Source organism: Phaenicophaeus curvirostris, chromosome 1, assembly GCF_032191515.1.
Source record: "Phaenicophaeus curvirostris isolate KB17595 chromosome 1, BPBGC_Pcur_1.0, whole genome shotgun sequence".
Taxonomy (NCBI): domain Eukaryota; kingdom Metazoa; phylum Chordata; class Aves; order Cuculiformes; family Cuculidae; genus Phaenicophaeus; species Phaenicophaeus curvirostris.
Window position 1 is genome coordinate 15,746,024 of NC_091392.1, and position 15,471 is coordinate 15,761,494.

The 15,471-nt window shown below is 42.1% G+C and overlaps 2 protein-coding genes across 3 annotated transcripts in view; one reads left to right on the forward strand and one right to left on the reverse strand.

Annotated features, from left to right (window-relative positions):
* The window catches only part of SLC2A13 (solute carrier family 2 member 13), a 292,776-nt gene that overhangs the window by 151,569 nt on the left and 125,736 nt on the right, over positions 1-15,471 (forward strand). The window contains exon 10 of one of the 2 annotated variants that reach the window (XR_011336699.1): positions 1,081-6,396. Coding sequence is in view for 1 of the 2 variants with exons in the window: in XM_069849820.1 (XP_069705921.1) it covers positions 1,081-1,307 (227 nt within the window). In the remaining variant the exon portion in view is untranslated. Of the gene's footprint in view, positions 1-1,080; positions 6,779-15,471 lie in introns of those variants that run through there. The other variant, XM_069849820.1, reaches the window with a different exon arrangement.
* The window catches only part of REDIC1 (regulator of DNA class I crossover intermediates 1), a 30,487-nt gene continuing 27,421 nt past the window's right edge, over positions 12,406-15,471 (reverse strand). Inside the window, exons 12-13 of the mRNA XM_069849761.1 lie at positions 14,238-14,320; positions 12,406-13,671 (exon numbers count right to left, since the gene is read on the reverse strand). Of these exons, the coding sequence (XP_069705862.1) occupies positions 13,057-13,671; positions 14,238-14,320 (698 nt within the window). The 3' untranslated portion in view covers positions 12,406-13,056. The remainder of the gene's footprint in view (positions 13,672-14,237; positions 14,321-15,471) is intronic.

Consider the following 15,471-nt stretch of genomic DNA (forward strand, 5'->3'; position numbering starts at 1 on the left):
TTGCTCAGTTGTTTTTGCTATGAAATGTCGACTGTGTTCTCAGTCCACTGTGGTTTAGTAAGAATGTAGACCTGATACAACCTGCCTGAATTGTAGAGTTTGGTCCAGTATTCATAAGAAACATTTCTTTCTGTCCTTAACTGAGAACCTGGACAGTTGATTAAAACAGGGAAGCTGGAAAAAAATAGTTCAACTTAGCAAAATATGCTGATTCCATCTTCAGGAGACAGCATCTGCAATTTTCCAGTTTAAGAGGGCATCCAAGGCCAATATCAGATGATCCTTGTGAAAATAGCTGTGTAAGATGCTACTGCCCTATTCCCAGCTGTTGATGAAGTCCTGCCTGCTGGAGCCTGTGGGGCGTTTGTCAGATTACTGCTCAGCTACTCCAGTGCAAGTCATTTGAATTACATTAAGCTGCCAGGGAGCTGACGCGACCTTCACATCATTGCTAATACAGAGCCTTTCAGCTTTACTTGTCATTCCTTTGAGTCATTGGTCTAGAAACACACGGCAGGCAAAAGTTTGTTGGTCCTTTGGTGCCTTCTCTGCCCCCCTAGGTAGGATGAGTGGCAGGGAGAATGAGCTTTCTCACAGCTAATTGTCTCAACAGATGACTTTTAAATAATAATTACATATAAGAGCATTATTTTAATCATAACTATTTCCTTTTTTGTTAAAGTTTCTCATTTGAGGGGGTTGTCTTAGTGTGTCTTTTGCTGTTAAGATAAACTAAGAAAGTTCTTGCCTTTCATATCTGCTTTATTTTATTGGGTATGCAGTTGTTTAATTGCTGTTTATTTTAACAGCAGAACGACTTGCCCAGAAAGGATGTGTATTGCCTTCTGTGTGAAATGAAATTACTTTGGTTGATCTACAGTGCAGAATGATGTAATAAAGCAGCGTTCTCCTACACCCAGCACCCCACAGCTCATTGTTTTAGCGATGCCAGTCCAACCTTAGCTTTTACACACACCTTTGATATCCACAGCTTGCTGCTTCTGCTGCTCCTTCTGCTCCGGAGCAGCGAAGGGATGGGAACTTCTGTAACTGACTGTGCGTGTTGTTCTTACATTGCAGGAGCTTTCTTCCTCTATGCAGGGTTTGCTGCCTTGGGACTGGTTTTCATCTACGGCTGCCTTCCTGAGACAAAAGGGAAAAAACTAGAGGAAATTGAATCTTTATTTGAAAGCAGGCTATGTACATGTGGTATGTCAGATTCTGATGAAGGAAGGTATATTGAGTATATTCGGGTGAAGGGAAGTAATTACCATCTTTCTGACAATGATGCTTCTGATGTGGAATAATTTTCAGCTGCCGATGTATTTTATCATTTAAAAGCCTTCTGGGGGAAAAGCAGCTCTCTGATGACCTCACTGCCCTGCTTCTGGTCTGGTTCTCCTTTCTACTGTCTAGTTAAAAATGCCTTCATGTTCAAAAATGCTCCATTTGGGAGGAAATTCAATATGCTAATGTTTTCTTGATAACTAAAAGCAATGGCTTCCAAGAGAGACTGAATTTCACAATCATGTGAATTCACCAAACGTGCACAACACTGGACTGTCCTGAGATATTTAGTAGGGTGCACTGTGCCAGGTGAATGCGGAAGGCTGTCCTAGATGGTCAAGGGTTGTCGTTGTCGCCAGATAAAATAATAGAGTAGCTCATCAAAAAGCATCCAACATCTGTTGGATCTCCATCCCATAGCAGCCCAGGAAATAGCTCTGCTGTGCAATACGATGACTGATGGATAATTAAGCTGCTGTACAAGTAATCACTTAAAAGGTTTAACTGATTAGGAAAATACGAATATTTATCAGAGGGAATGTTTCCACATTTACCCCAAGGGAATCAGCATTCTTATATATTTGAGTTAACAAGCAGAGACCCATCCTCACCTGAGTGGAAGTTCACTAGGGTGACGTACATCTGTGTTACATCGGGTTATCTCGCCACTGCTCTTGAGTACACGCTACAGCCAAGAGTTGGTGTTTGTGAGAGAAACTGCCAAAATTAGCTACCTGACAGCAGGAAGACAGTACTAAGCATGTGGCCACATGTACAAACGAACTGGTATGTTATGGTAGGTACAACATAAAGGCTTCAGTTAGCTGGAAACAAGTGATTTTGGTTTTCCTTTTTGCATTTCAACGCTTGGATTTATGCCTAGTTCTGAATACAAAATATCATTAACTAAAAGAAAGAAAAGGAGGGGAGAGGTTTTGTGGTGCTGCATGCACAGTGGTCATCCCTCCTGTGCCTTTTGCTCATGAGTAATCATATTGCCTTCAGTTTATCTTCATATGTGCGGAGTAAATGGACCCCAGCACATTTTTCCTTCAAATGCCCTTAGTCAAGTAGTGTCTTGCTGGATCTAAAGAGAAATATTAGCAATGGGCGGAAGCCTACATCTCATATTAATTGCCTTTCTGAAGCATTGCAAAATTGTCAAGAAAATGTCAGGCGCAGAAATCAACTTGGCTGCCGTTAGCCTGGTAATGAAAATCTGAATGGTATTTTATTCATCTGCCATGATTGCTTGCCTTGGCAAATTGAATTTTATGCAGCTACATAAAAAAAATCATGTTATTTATTTTCCTTGCTCTGTCCTCACTGCTTTAAGTCTTCGGTACGAGTTTGAAAGCATCAACAATTCAAATTCTTATCTTTGAAACATTTGCTTCATGAAAGAATATGGAAAACCTCCTCTGCCTGTGGGCTGTCCCCCATTTATTTGGTAAAAATGCATTTATTTTTCATTGTGTAAAGATTAACAAAGTTGTTGGTTTCATTAGCTTTTATAGATTTGCGTTATGGCATTTTCTTGGGTTGAAAAATATTTTGAATGTGGGATTACTGTCAAAACTGAGACCGGACATTTGTTACTAATTTATTTTTATTGGATAACATGGGGCTTCGTTGTTGTAAAGCAGTCTGACATTATGGCGTCTGATCTTCTGTGGGAGGAGTTCTTACACTCCAATTATTGACCTTCAGCAAATGGGTGTATTTTACATTCTTTTCTTTTTTACGTCATTAATCAAAGAAGTATTTTTTGAAAGAAAACATTCTAAAGCATCCTCTGTGACTTGACTGGGATTAAAAAGGGAAAGCGTAGCATACAGAGGGAATTTCAGGTGAATAATTGTGAAGTGTGGCCCGACACTGAGTACCTCCTTGTGTGGTGAAAGGGATGGATACTCATGCCTCCCATCTTGCCTTCCCTTTAAGCGCACAATATTTTTATGCATGAAAGCATCAGCTGTTGAAAATGCTCGGGTCTCCAGACCTATCTTCAAAAGCACCTGCCACAGGCTGCCTCTGTTAGGCTGTCACTTTCTTGAAACCATCGCCAAAGGTGCGGTACCTCAAATGAGGAAAAAGGATACTTGGCACAAATGAGAACAAAGTAGTGCTAAGGGTAAATTGATTGCTTGCTGAAACTCAGAAATGTGTATTTGAAGACCCTTATTCAGAACAGTTTTCTTACCCAGAACAGTGTGCGAGTAGGTGTGTAATGCCCAACTCGTGCTTATGTGCTTGGTAGATTTAAGTGGGTATTCACTGGCTTTTCAGAATAGGGGCTTATGATTCTAATCCCCCCCTAAAATAATGAGCCCATGCTCACTGTTACACCGATCAAGCGTCCCCTTGCTCTGACGGATGTTGCTGGAAGGGGGTGTAAGCCAGGCGGGTGCCCCTGCACTGGCGCAGTGTTGGTGCCAACCTTGTGCTTCATGACACTTGTGGCCACAGGCAGAGGAAACCACTGCAGTTATTGGGCGTAACCAAAGCCAGCTCACTGGAAGGAGCAGTGTCACAAGATCAGCCTCTTTTGTTTTGCAGGCAGTGCTGGGGCTTTTTAGCAGCAGATGCCACCTCTCTCCGCCAGCTTTATCTCATGGACGTTCTCACGAGTGGTGCTCAGCTGCCTGCTGCACTGGACTCGTTTTCTCACATGAGTTCGATCCTACCGAAAGCAGTTTTCTGAAGGCTTGCGTCCCCTGCCTTTTTTCTCAAGGGAAAATGATTGATTTTATTCATTGTTGCTACTCGCTATGAGGGTGCAAAATTATTGTGAATCCCTCTTTCTCACAGAAGATATCTGGGTTTAAGTGTTCCTTGTGGAGTGGCTTTACACCAAAATAACATTCCATATCTTAGAAACACTAAACCTAGTACCAAGCATCATGTTTAATAAAAAAGAGATCCAATACTTGAAGTTAATCTTACGCAATTAGGGTCTTATTTTTAGAATCTGTGAACATTTATAGTATATGAAGAGATAAAAGTTTCTATTTTGCAAAGATTTTTTATATTTGTGCATATTTTAAGTTTTAAGAGATTTTTGCTAGGGTTAGACTTAGTAACTTTCCAGGTAAATGATAAAATTACAGTGTAGCTGAATAATTTCTTATGATGGGATTTTAGTTTATGGATTAGCATAAATAGTATGTCTAAGCACAATATTACTTTATTGAAAGCTTTCTGCAGGAGATGTGAAATCATTTCTTCACAAGGACTGCACGCTTAATTCAGGTATTCTGTGCATCAGGAATGCTGAAGTAATACCGCTGGTAGACCTGGGCATGAATAGCATATTGATTGTACACAACAATTTGAGATATTTTAATTCCTATTAATCTAATTGATTCTACGTGTTTTGGTCTAAGAGAAAGTGTAAAAGAAGCAAGTCCTGATGCATTTTTAATCTTCTTAAATGTAATTCATGTATAATAGTTTGTTCACCATGTTCTGAACCTGAAGTGTTTCTTCGGCCACGAGGGTGCTGGGTGCAGTCCCGCAGGCGCAGAGGGGGTTAATAAAAGAGAGGCCTTGTAATTGTCAGCTCTATACCCAATTTTCTGCTTGCCAGTGTCAACGCTTTTCTAACATCATCTTGAAATTTTACTTGTACTTGCGTAAGAGACTTTGTTAGCTGAATGTCACTATACGAGAGAGATTTTTTTACTGCATAGGGAGATCTCCAGGTAGAAATCGAGGCAGAAGAGACAGTTCTGTGGAGCACTTTAAAGAGTATGATATTTGTGCACTTTTTTTCTGAGAGAATCAAGCTAACTAAACCCATTCCTCTGCATTGGGAAGAAAATCGAGCTTCGTGTACCAGGCCAGAAGCAGATAATGCCACAATACGTGCTTTATGGCAAAATGTGTTTTTATTGCGGGTAACATTTACAGCTTACATGTAGCTGCTGCCTATAAAGTGACTCAATCGTTCTCTGGATTTTAACAAGTCACATTTTTGTGCAAAAATCTTAGTGGTTTTCTATCAATCTTCATCGCCTTGTGTACAGTACAGTTAAGTATAATCCACAAAGTGGTCAGGTTGTGGCAGTGTTACAAACGTCAGCACAGTAAAATCTAGGTGAACATTGTTAAAGAAATATTGTTGTTTGTGTTACTAGGGGTTAAAACTCCTTAATGGCAACTATATATAGATTTTAAAAGTCTGAAAAAACCGGCAGTTCTTATCTATTTTGTGTATGTTTTCATATAGAGAAGGAGTTTTTTATGTGCCAATAACCATCACTGTAGTGTTTTGTAAATGGATGTTAATGGTGTTCCAGAGTTCTGTATATGAGAATATACTTAAGCCACAATGACCTGTTAGTGTGAACCAGCAGCATGTTTTTAATCTTAGTCACACCTCTCCTCAGAGGTGCTCACTCATCAGCTTCAGTAGAGCTCACTCACAGCAGGGGAAGTTTGACCAGCATCAGGCCTCAAGAGTACGGAGTTTATGTAAATCCCCTCTTTTTCACATTGTCCCTAGACAGTATGTTACTTGTCAGTGATCTGGCAAATGTAATTATAAAGCTTCAACTCTGGTTCAGTTACACTTCTCGATTTTGTTGAGATAAAATTTGTCAAAATTTGGTTTGAACTTTCATCACAGTTGTGTAAATTAGGGGCACAGTGATTAATTATGTGTAAGGTTTGCCTATTTCTAAAGGGAACATCAGTTTTGAAGTGTTAAAATAAAGGCAAATTTCTCTTGCCGCCTTAAACATTACACAGACTTTGGGGAGGACTGAATGTATGACCATCATTGTGACTTCTGCAGGAGAAACTTCCTGGCTCCTCAGCAGGTGTGAAATGAGGTGGGTTTGTGGTACGGGGACGCTGTGCTACGTCGCAGGCCCTGCCTAGTGCACACCTGCTATGTGTTCGGTTTGAAGTGTTGGAGTAGTCCCATGAAATCTGTAAGATTATCCATATGCTTGAAATTCTCCACGTGCTCAGTGTCCTGCTGGTCCAGGGCATGGCTGGGAAGTGGCACGAGTCACGTCTCTGCTTTCCATCGTGAATCTCAAACCCCTACAAAACTGTTAACTGGATCTTTCTGTGACAAACTCTATGTAGAATTTTTGAGATGTTATTGGAAACCAAATTAATAGTAATACTTCCATGTTGAGTAATAACACGTGCTTGGCACCATCAGGCGTTACTGTAATCCCTGGGCGCGTGTTAGGGATTTGGTATGAAACAGGTTTTGGCAAAACTAATTGTTGGGTTGTCCATGTTCTTTCTTAACCATGTCAAACATGTGCCATTTCCTTTTGCAACCAGTCAAGCCTATAATGTATGAGTGTTGTACATTTTCTGAAACTTAAGTGATGTAAAATTATTTAATTGACTTCTGTTCTGATTGCTTTAATGAAGTTTGAACTTTACATAAAAATAAATATCTTCAAAGAATTGTCAGTGCCAGAAGTGTAAACGAACAAAATAAAAGGTGAGATACTTAATTACAGGATCTTTCTCAAGGTTTCCTTTGTTTGGGCATTCGAGTCACTTTGATTGCTCAGCAAAATGAGCTAAAATAGCCCTTGGGCTTGCCTGAAACAAGTGAAGGATAAGAATAACTTTGAATATGATCTTAATATGTTATGTGGCAAACCAGCGAATGTTCCTGTGATGATGGACACCAGCCATGTTTCCTTTCCCTCCTGGAGGATTTGTTTGAAGTGCTGAATGCAGCTACGCAGCTGCTGGCTGTCCCCATGTCCCGCCCTGGGTTTTCCATGTCCCCTGCCCAAACACAGACCAGTTTGCTGACAGCTATCTGTACTTTCAAGATTTGTTATTGACTGGGGAAAGGGCAGATATGACTATTTCCTAATGGGGAAATGCACTAACTCTGTGTGTTTTTTATTAACAATATTGCTCAAGCCAGCTTGATGATTAACCAAGAGCAGCAGGACCATGGCCACGCTCTGCTGGGGGCTGCTCTGGCTTTGTCCCTCATGTAGCGGAGGAACTGCACCCACTAGACCGAGTGAGAATGTGTCCTGTTACCTCTACCTACCACAGGTACCACAATCAAATCCTTGCGAGATCCAGAGTTGCCTCTGACAGACCTGCAGCCTTTTTGCAGTGATCGCAGCCAGTGGCTGATGAGGAGATGCTGGCAGTGGGAGACAGCTCAGCAAACCTGATATCTGTGGCAGAACTTATCTCCAGGAGAGGAGAGAGGAGGCTAATCATTGCGCACTGACAGGTTATGTTGTTGTTAGATGTCTGGCTGATAGTGCTTATAAAGGTGATGAGTGCCTGTGGTTCAGATTACCCGTCACCAAAATCACATGGCAGCTATGTGGGATAATGAAAAGATGGTGGCTCTGCTGTCAAACACTTTTTTTTTTTTTTTTGCTTTCTCCAGTTCCCCTCAGCTCCAGCTACTATCACAAAACTGCTGCTGCTGGGTTGATTTCTGCCAAACAGATCCTGCCATTTGCAGCACTGAACTGCAGGCAGGAGCAGTACTTGCTCCCAGATCTTTGTAAGCATTTTCAGGATCAAAGCCCGCACGCCCCGAGGCTGCATCCAAACCAAAATTATCCATATAGCGCTGCACAGCCTTTGCTTTGTGCATGGCATGAAGCGCTTGCTTTCAAGGCTGCTACAGTTTGTAGGAAGTAGCTGGGGAAGTTAAAGGTAAGCATGAAAAATAAAATCCTTTTTCTCTGACCTCAGTGGTTCACTGCTGAGTTGCACTGGACTGGTTGAAGTGACCTGCCAGGGATCATCCCCTGAGCCAGCTCCATCCCGCCCCTGTTCACACTGAGCTTCCAGCAAGAACGTGCCTGCACTCTTCAGCTGCTGCAGGTTTGCTTCCAGCACATTTGCTCAACCCAAAACGAATGGCATCTCAACCCTTGTGCTGGTGGAGAGGTTAACCTATTCAACACATCAAGCAAACAGCTGAAGGCCCTGGGGAAATAGTCACTGCCAGAAGCAATTCCACCAGTCTTGTCGTCAGGCTGTTCATTAGCTGGTCTCCAGGGCAGGTTTTCACTCACTTGTTTAACATCCCTCACCTACCCTGTACCCATGTGCATGTATAAGTAACAGAGAAGCTCTGCACAGAGCTGAAATTTGGAAAACCTTTTGAGAGTTAACTGCAGAACGACCAGATACGTTTTCTGCATCTCAATTTTGATAGGAAAAAGGCAACATTGCATTTTATTGCAACAAGAAAGGGGACGAGGGAGATGACCAAGCAAGCCCTGTTCTGTCGATTATTCTTCAGAAAAACCTTGTATTAAGTAAAGAGATCCACTCAATGATGGAGGAGTTACACACAGTGTAGGAGGAGAAACTGCAGCACACTGGTGCTAGGGAGCGCACATTGGGGGCTCAGATGAGACAAGGAAAAATTAAGCCCTCCCATTTAGCAAAGCAGTGAACAACGTGCCCACTCCTGTTGGAAAGGGAGTTTATGCTTTTGCTTAGATTTCAACAAAGGTGGTGAAAAGGGGATGGAGACATGGGGAAGGTCCATTCCTGAAGCATCAATGAGGGTTTCAGGGACGTGGTTAAGAGACGCATGAGCAGTTTGAGGGTGCCTTGCTTGCACAGGGGTATCTGCTGCAGGCAGCAGCTGCCTCCATCTGCAGGCACAACTTCCCTGAGCCAACTGCCTCGTGTGGTTTGTACCCCCAGCCTGGAGCATCCTGCTCCAGCTGCCCTGCTCGAAGTGGGACGTGGACTGGACAACTCAGAGTTCCCCACCAGCTTCAGCTGGTCTGGAGTTCTCCCAAAAATCCACCCGTTTGCAGGAAGTGCAACTTCTCTCAAGAACAAATCTTCTTACAGACCTCCTGCTTCCTGACAATTACTCCAGCCCAGGCAACAGAATAAATCTTCTGCAATATAATGTATTGGCTTGTCCTACAAACAGCCACAGCTCTGGGTCCTTTGGCCAGGTCAGCGTCTGTGTGCTGAGCATGACACAGCAGCAGTAAATCACTACTTGCTTTCTCTCTGCAAGAGTGCATACAGTTGATTTGGAAATGTTTTATCCCAGCTCTGTTAAATAATATAATGTTCCTCTTGCAGCCTCCTGCCTTATTTTCACTGACTCTCTAGCTCTCTGTCTTTTGACCCAGGATTCCCCATCACCTGACATGGGGAGCCCACACCTGTCTGGTGCTGTACAGGATCTCCCTGTAAGCTGGGCTCTGCTGGGTTTCACACCTGGAGAGCTGCAGCACCCCTTGCACCACTAAAGTGTAAGGTGAGAAGGAGAACGTTTAGCATTCAACTCACAGAGTTGTTGGAGTTCAGTATCACCAGCCATGGAGAAGCAAGCTAGGATTCAGGTAACTGGGAGTGTCACCTCTAACCTGTTAGAGGCTGCCTCTGAAAAAGGGCTGAAGAAACATTGCAGGAAGGGCATTCACTTTTGTGGAGACAGACGAGGTGTTGGTTGCAGAGAGTTGAGTATTTTTTCCAGGAAACCTCATCCTTTCTGAAACTAGTTTCTGCTAAAAGCCATTAAAAAGCCTATTCGCAAACAGTTTCCACCTGAGAAATAATCACTTGTATGAAGATTTAAGCTTCTCACTTCCCACAGTGATAATCCTTCATGAAAATGAAATAAGGATTTCTACTGAGTTTGTGGAGGCTCTTGGCATAATTACATCCAGTAACAAATTGTCCCATTAATGAAATGAAATTTCTGTTGATGCTTGCCCAGAAAACTTTGTCCAACTCCCTACCTTGCAGGTTACTGTAGTTAAGGCTGATTTTATAGCCAAAAAAAAAAAAAAGAAGACTAACGTGGATGAACAAAGAGCAGCTCTGCTTGTGCCATCACCAAAGAAAAAGTGGGTGGTGCCCAGATGTATAGTGGGATGATGGTCATTACTGCAGGTTGCAAATACTGATGGCTTAAATAGTGTTAGTCTCTAAGTATCAGCTGAAGAAAGCACAATTTGAAGCTCCACTGAGAGAGAAGAGATTCCTACTAAACCAAACTAATTTCTTCCCAAAAGTCACAAAAAAATATTCAAGTGAAAGTAAGCACCTGACCAGAGGAGGAGACAGACATTGAGGAGGTGAAGACGGAATTCTCTTCTAATGCAATCATAGTAATGTAAATACTTTAAAATGCTTCTCTAGTGGGTAGATAAGAGCACACTGCTTTATTTATCATCATTGCCAGTGCACATACCACTACAAAGACTTTTCTTTCTTCTGATTGCTTTGCAATTACAGGTAAAAACTGTAAGGTAATTAAATTTTATATGCTCCCATCCAAAGGCTTAGCAACATGATTATCTACAGTGATTGGCATATCCCAGGTGGTGAATTATTACATTAGAGACATGTCTGAAGCGTACAGCCAGTCAGAAAGTGTGTGTCTGGCACTGCGCTGCGTAATTTCACTCCTTACTGGGAAATGGTGAAATCTAGGCTGAAACCTGGCTGGAACAGGGTAGAGTTTGAAAACTTCTCTATTAGTGACTGAAGTGAAACCAAGCCGTACCCACTAAAGGCTCTAGATTATGAGATAAGAGAGATAACTTGATAAGCTTCACCTACACGCTTATGTCCATGCATTGCAACTAGCTCTCTTTTCCCAGTTCTGAGCTGCACACTTCGTCCTGTAGGTTCACAGGCATAGACTGGAAACATGTCCCGCTCAGAGGGTGGCTCTGCAGATAAGAAAGATCTGCCTGAACTTAGGTAGATCACTTCACTGCGAAACAAAACAAATTTCAAAGTCCTACCGGTGATGCCACTCTCTTAGAAATCTGGAGTACAACTTTCATGCAAGCTGATGGCAGTTTATTCCAGGCTGGGTCGCTTGAGCCTGTCACTAAGCACAGTCACCACAGGGCTCCCTGCCCGTATGGCAGTTTTACATCTGCCAGTCTAAGGGAACTCAAATATAAAGCACAGAGCACCAGAGCTTTTGTGGGCCATTAGCTGTCCCCTACCACAGCATCTTGCAGAAGGCTGACATATCAAGTGAGTTCCAGCAGCATCGGTCAAGGGGAGGACCGTGGAGCTGGGTGCAAGCCTTGGAAAGGCTGACAGGTGCGTATGCAGCAGGCACAGGGGATCGCTGGGAAAACGCACGCTTTAGAGATGCCCTATTCCAGGCCAGCATGGGCTGCTGCTGGTGTGACACAATCCAAATGGGATTCATAATACTGAGTAAACAACTTCTGCCTTACAAACCACTGGTGGTGGCTGAGCTTTTAGCAAATCATAGCTGTTACTCAAATAAATTACAGCTCCTGTGAAGAAGATGAACATTGCAGTTTTGGATAAAAAAATTACTAGGGAGCTTGCTTTGACAATAATTCGAGGCAACCTAAAATAGCAAATCTCCTTATGTCAAGCCTTAGGAAGCGGGCAGTGAATTGGCTGAATTGTACATTTCAGAAGCCCATCTGTGCGAACCTCTTCCCATGTATGCAATTCATATATATATAAAGAGCTGTTTTCATCCAAGTACAGAAAGTTTCACTGAAATTTCTGAGGTGCTATTTTTAAAATGGCATAACCGTAAACTTGCAAACTGTTGAGCAATGGAAACCTTTTTAAAATGGCTCTTAGCCTCAAAAATAAAAGCAGAAAACACAGCCACCAGTTTGATGATGAGGATGGAGACAAAGAATGGCGATGGGTCTCAGCAGGACTGGGTGACACACAACCCTTCATCTGCAAACCCTTTTAATGTAAAAACCTAGAAACAAAGGAAACTGAGCTGGTGGGAATAAGGGCAGTGAATCCGTCACTGGCTGTCTCCAGGGGAGAAAGCACAACATATTAACTGTGTAAAAGCAAGTCTCCTGCACTGTTTAAGGAATGGTGTCTAGCACAGCTTTTGCCCAATCCAGTTTGAAATGGACAGGATCTCACACACATGCACACACACATATACATCCCTATATAAGATACATAGGTACTTATACATGAAGGTGCATGATTATGTAAGTAAAAGATGTTAGTAATAGAGTGAAGCTCCCTGCCACCTCTACTAGAACTTCTTAGAAAGGAAAGAATATAACTTAGGAACAATATTCTTAGAACCTTTTATTTGTTGTGATTTTTAGCTTCACACAAATACTGAAATGAAGGGGAAAACATTTCAGATTTTCAGTCTCCAAGAAAAATATAGAAACATTTAAAAAATTTGTCAATATTGACAGCCAGAGAGTGAATCAAGAGATCTACTATGAATGAAGATTAAGCTTTGGATTGTTGGTTTGGTTTTTTTTAATTAATAAATTAGTTCTTTTATAATTACATTTTATTCTCTATGTGCAAATGTGCATTTTCTGTTGTTTCCCATTTTTATATTTAATACAAACTTATGGTAAAGAGTAGTTTACCTATTAAAATGGAGAAGAATCAGACACTAGTTATGAACTAAGGGCCACAACAAATGTGTTTTGAAATGAAACAGAATCTGTCCACCACCTTCAAGAGAAGCAAGGTCAGTCCTGAGCTACAGGATCCTATGGACATATGGTGGGAAAGCAAATCAAATTCCTAAGGTCTATATTTGCTAAGCTATGGTAAAATCTTATGTTAGCAGTTGAAGATGTATAGAAATCCACAGTTAGAGATAGCAGCTGTTACACAGAGATCTATAGTTAACAATAATTCAAAGCAAACAAACAGCAAAATAATATTTTGTCTAACCAGGCTAGAAAAAGCAAAATATGCCAATGAAACGTAACATACTGAGAACAGGACAAAACTTCTCTGCTCCTTACGTGCCATTTTAGTTGGTCACTGCTTCTCTCGCTCCTTCATTATGTCAATGTAGTTCAGCACTTCTAGAGTCCTGTCAGCCAAACTCAGATACTCGTTTCCAGAAGAGAACGCTGCTATTCCTGCTGCGCTGCCCATGGCTGCAGGCTGCAGCGCCTCATGTGCTGGCATTTTGTGCCCTCCAGCGGTGCCTTTGGCACTGGGAGGAGGCACCTCTGGGCTACGGGCAGAGGGGAGGGAGCTCCCACAGCAGCACATCTGCATGGTACCGCACTGGGTGGCAACATCCATTTTCCTTACCTCTGTGACAGAGCTCTCGGTCTGCAACCCGACATCACACCTGGTAGTGCAAGTGACGTGCTCTCTTTTAAGGGCTTTGTGTAAAGAGCTGCCCTTGGATGGGGTGAGGTGGTTTTTATTTTCCTCCTCTGTGGCACATAAAATGGAATGTTTCTCCTGAAGATTATCTACTTCTCTAGTCAAAACACTGCTGGGCTGGAGAGATGTCATTCGGGTGTGAGAGGTCTTTGGGGGCCCTACACTTGCTGAGGCTGAGACTAGGTTAACATCATCTGCCCTCAAGGACTGTTCACTCAGATATTCCTTCTTTTTGTCTGTGTCCTCCTCTTCAGACTGTTTGAATAGAATTGTGTGAGTGCAAATGTTTAAATAGTTCCATAATTAAGGATTAGGTTAATAACTAACTAATAACTAAGTTTATGAAATTTAAAAAAAAAAAAAAAGACCAGAACTGTCTGGGGTTTTTTGTCTTGGTATTTTTTTCTGGTTTTTTTTCTGGGTGAGGTGGTCCTTCACTCTCACATAGAATTTATAGTCTTATATTGTGGCATTTTTGTGTTCAGCAATGGCTGAAAACACACAGTGTGTCAAGTCTTCTTGCCTTACAGGCAAATAAAGTAAGGCGCCAAGGAAGCACACAAAAGCTTGCTTAGCATCTTCCCACAGCTGTGTTACTGTAATTCCACAAGGCCCAGTATTATCAGGAGACCAGAACACGTCCGTTAAAGTACTTAGAAAAAATTACAGCTAATCATTTCTTCTCTTCCTCACACATAATGTTGCATTCTACAAAACAAAACCATAAATAAGATGCTGGCTGCATCCACCCCTAGATGCACTCAGGCATACAGATATCATTGAAATTATTCCCTGCAAACCCATAAAGAGGTAGTACTCACTGTGTCAGGACTAGAGCTGAAATAGCTTTCTGTATGCCTTGGAGAGTAACTAGGAGACTGACTGCTGGCTGCTGACTCCACATCTGAAAAAGGAGATGAAAAGGAGAGAAAGGTTACTCATCAAAAAATTCCCCAGACATCCACCTCTCAAGAACAGTGTGTAGAATTAAACATTACTACTTCTGATGCAGTTTTGAGATACTGTTTAATGAAAATAAATTGTTAGCAAGGTTGGTCCAGGTCGTGGCAACAGCCAGTTCTTCTCCTCTCAGGACAACACATCTTAACTCAAAGGATGAGACAGGGTCCCCACAGCTTCATCTGCGCTGTTAATCATTCTGCTGCCTGCACTGGCAGCAGAACTGTGCCGCCCAAAACCAAGGTTAGGTTGGAGGGGGTTTGCAGTATCCTACTGTAGTTAAAGATGTCCCTGCTAACTGCAGAGGGGCTGGATTATATGACTTTTAAAGGTCCGTTCCAACTCAAAATATTGTATGATTCTATGAAAAAGGAGGAAGGACTCTGCAGAGCAAAGGTAGGGACTGCATTCTACTAGGGTAGAATGCAGCAAATTCTCTGCACACACTGGCTGACACACAAGCTACGTGGGCTTATGGCCATGTTTTTCTCCTAGAGGCCCTTGGGAGACCTTCTGCTCTGAAACACAGCCAGCACAGTTGACTCCTACAGCTACCCAAGGAGCAAAAAGGATGTGGGATCTCCCTGCTGACTCCCCTCACTTTGTGCTCTTGTAGAACAGCAGCATATATCCTAGTGCAAGAAAATAAACACTAGTAAAGACTAGACTACTGAAATGGCACATCTCAAACACCTAATGAAAATATTAATTAATAGAAAAAAACACGTCCAAGATTTTTCCAACCAATAGAGGTCTTCAGGAACAGAAAGAAGGAAAATGACTGGTATTTACTTGGCGTTTTACTATGTGGTGATGTTGATGAACTTGCATTGTGGTTTTCAGATTAATACTCTTGACCACTCTCACGGATATTTTTCTTTCTTTTTTAGCAGTTACTCCTAGCCTCAGAGCTGGCTTTTCAGTATAGAGGGTAACTTTGGAGGAAATGGGACAATGAAAGCTATGTGTGTAATACCAGAAAGGAGTTAACCTGAACTTATCTCTTTAAGGAAACGCAATTACAAATAGTTCTCAGTTACCTGGTAAAGCTAGTCTTCTTCATGCAGTGCTGTGTGAATCAAAAATACAAGCCCT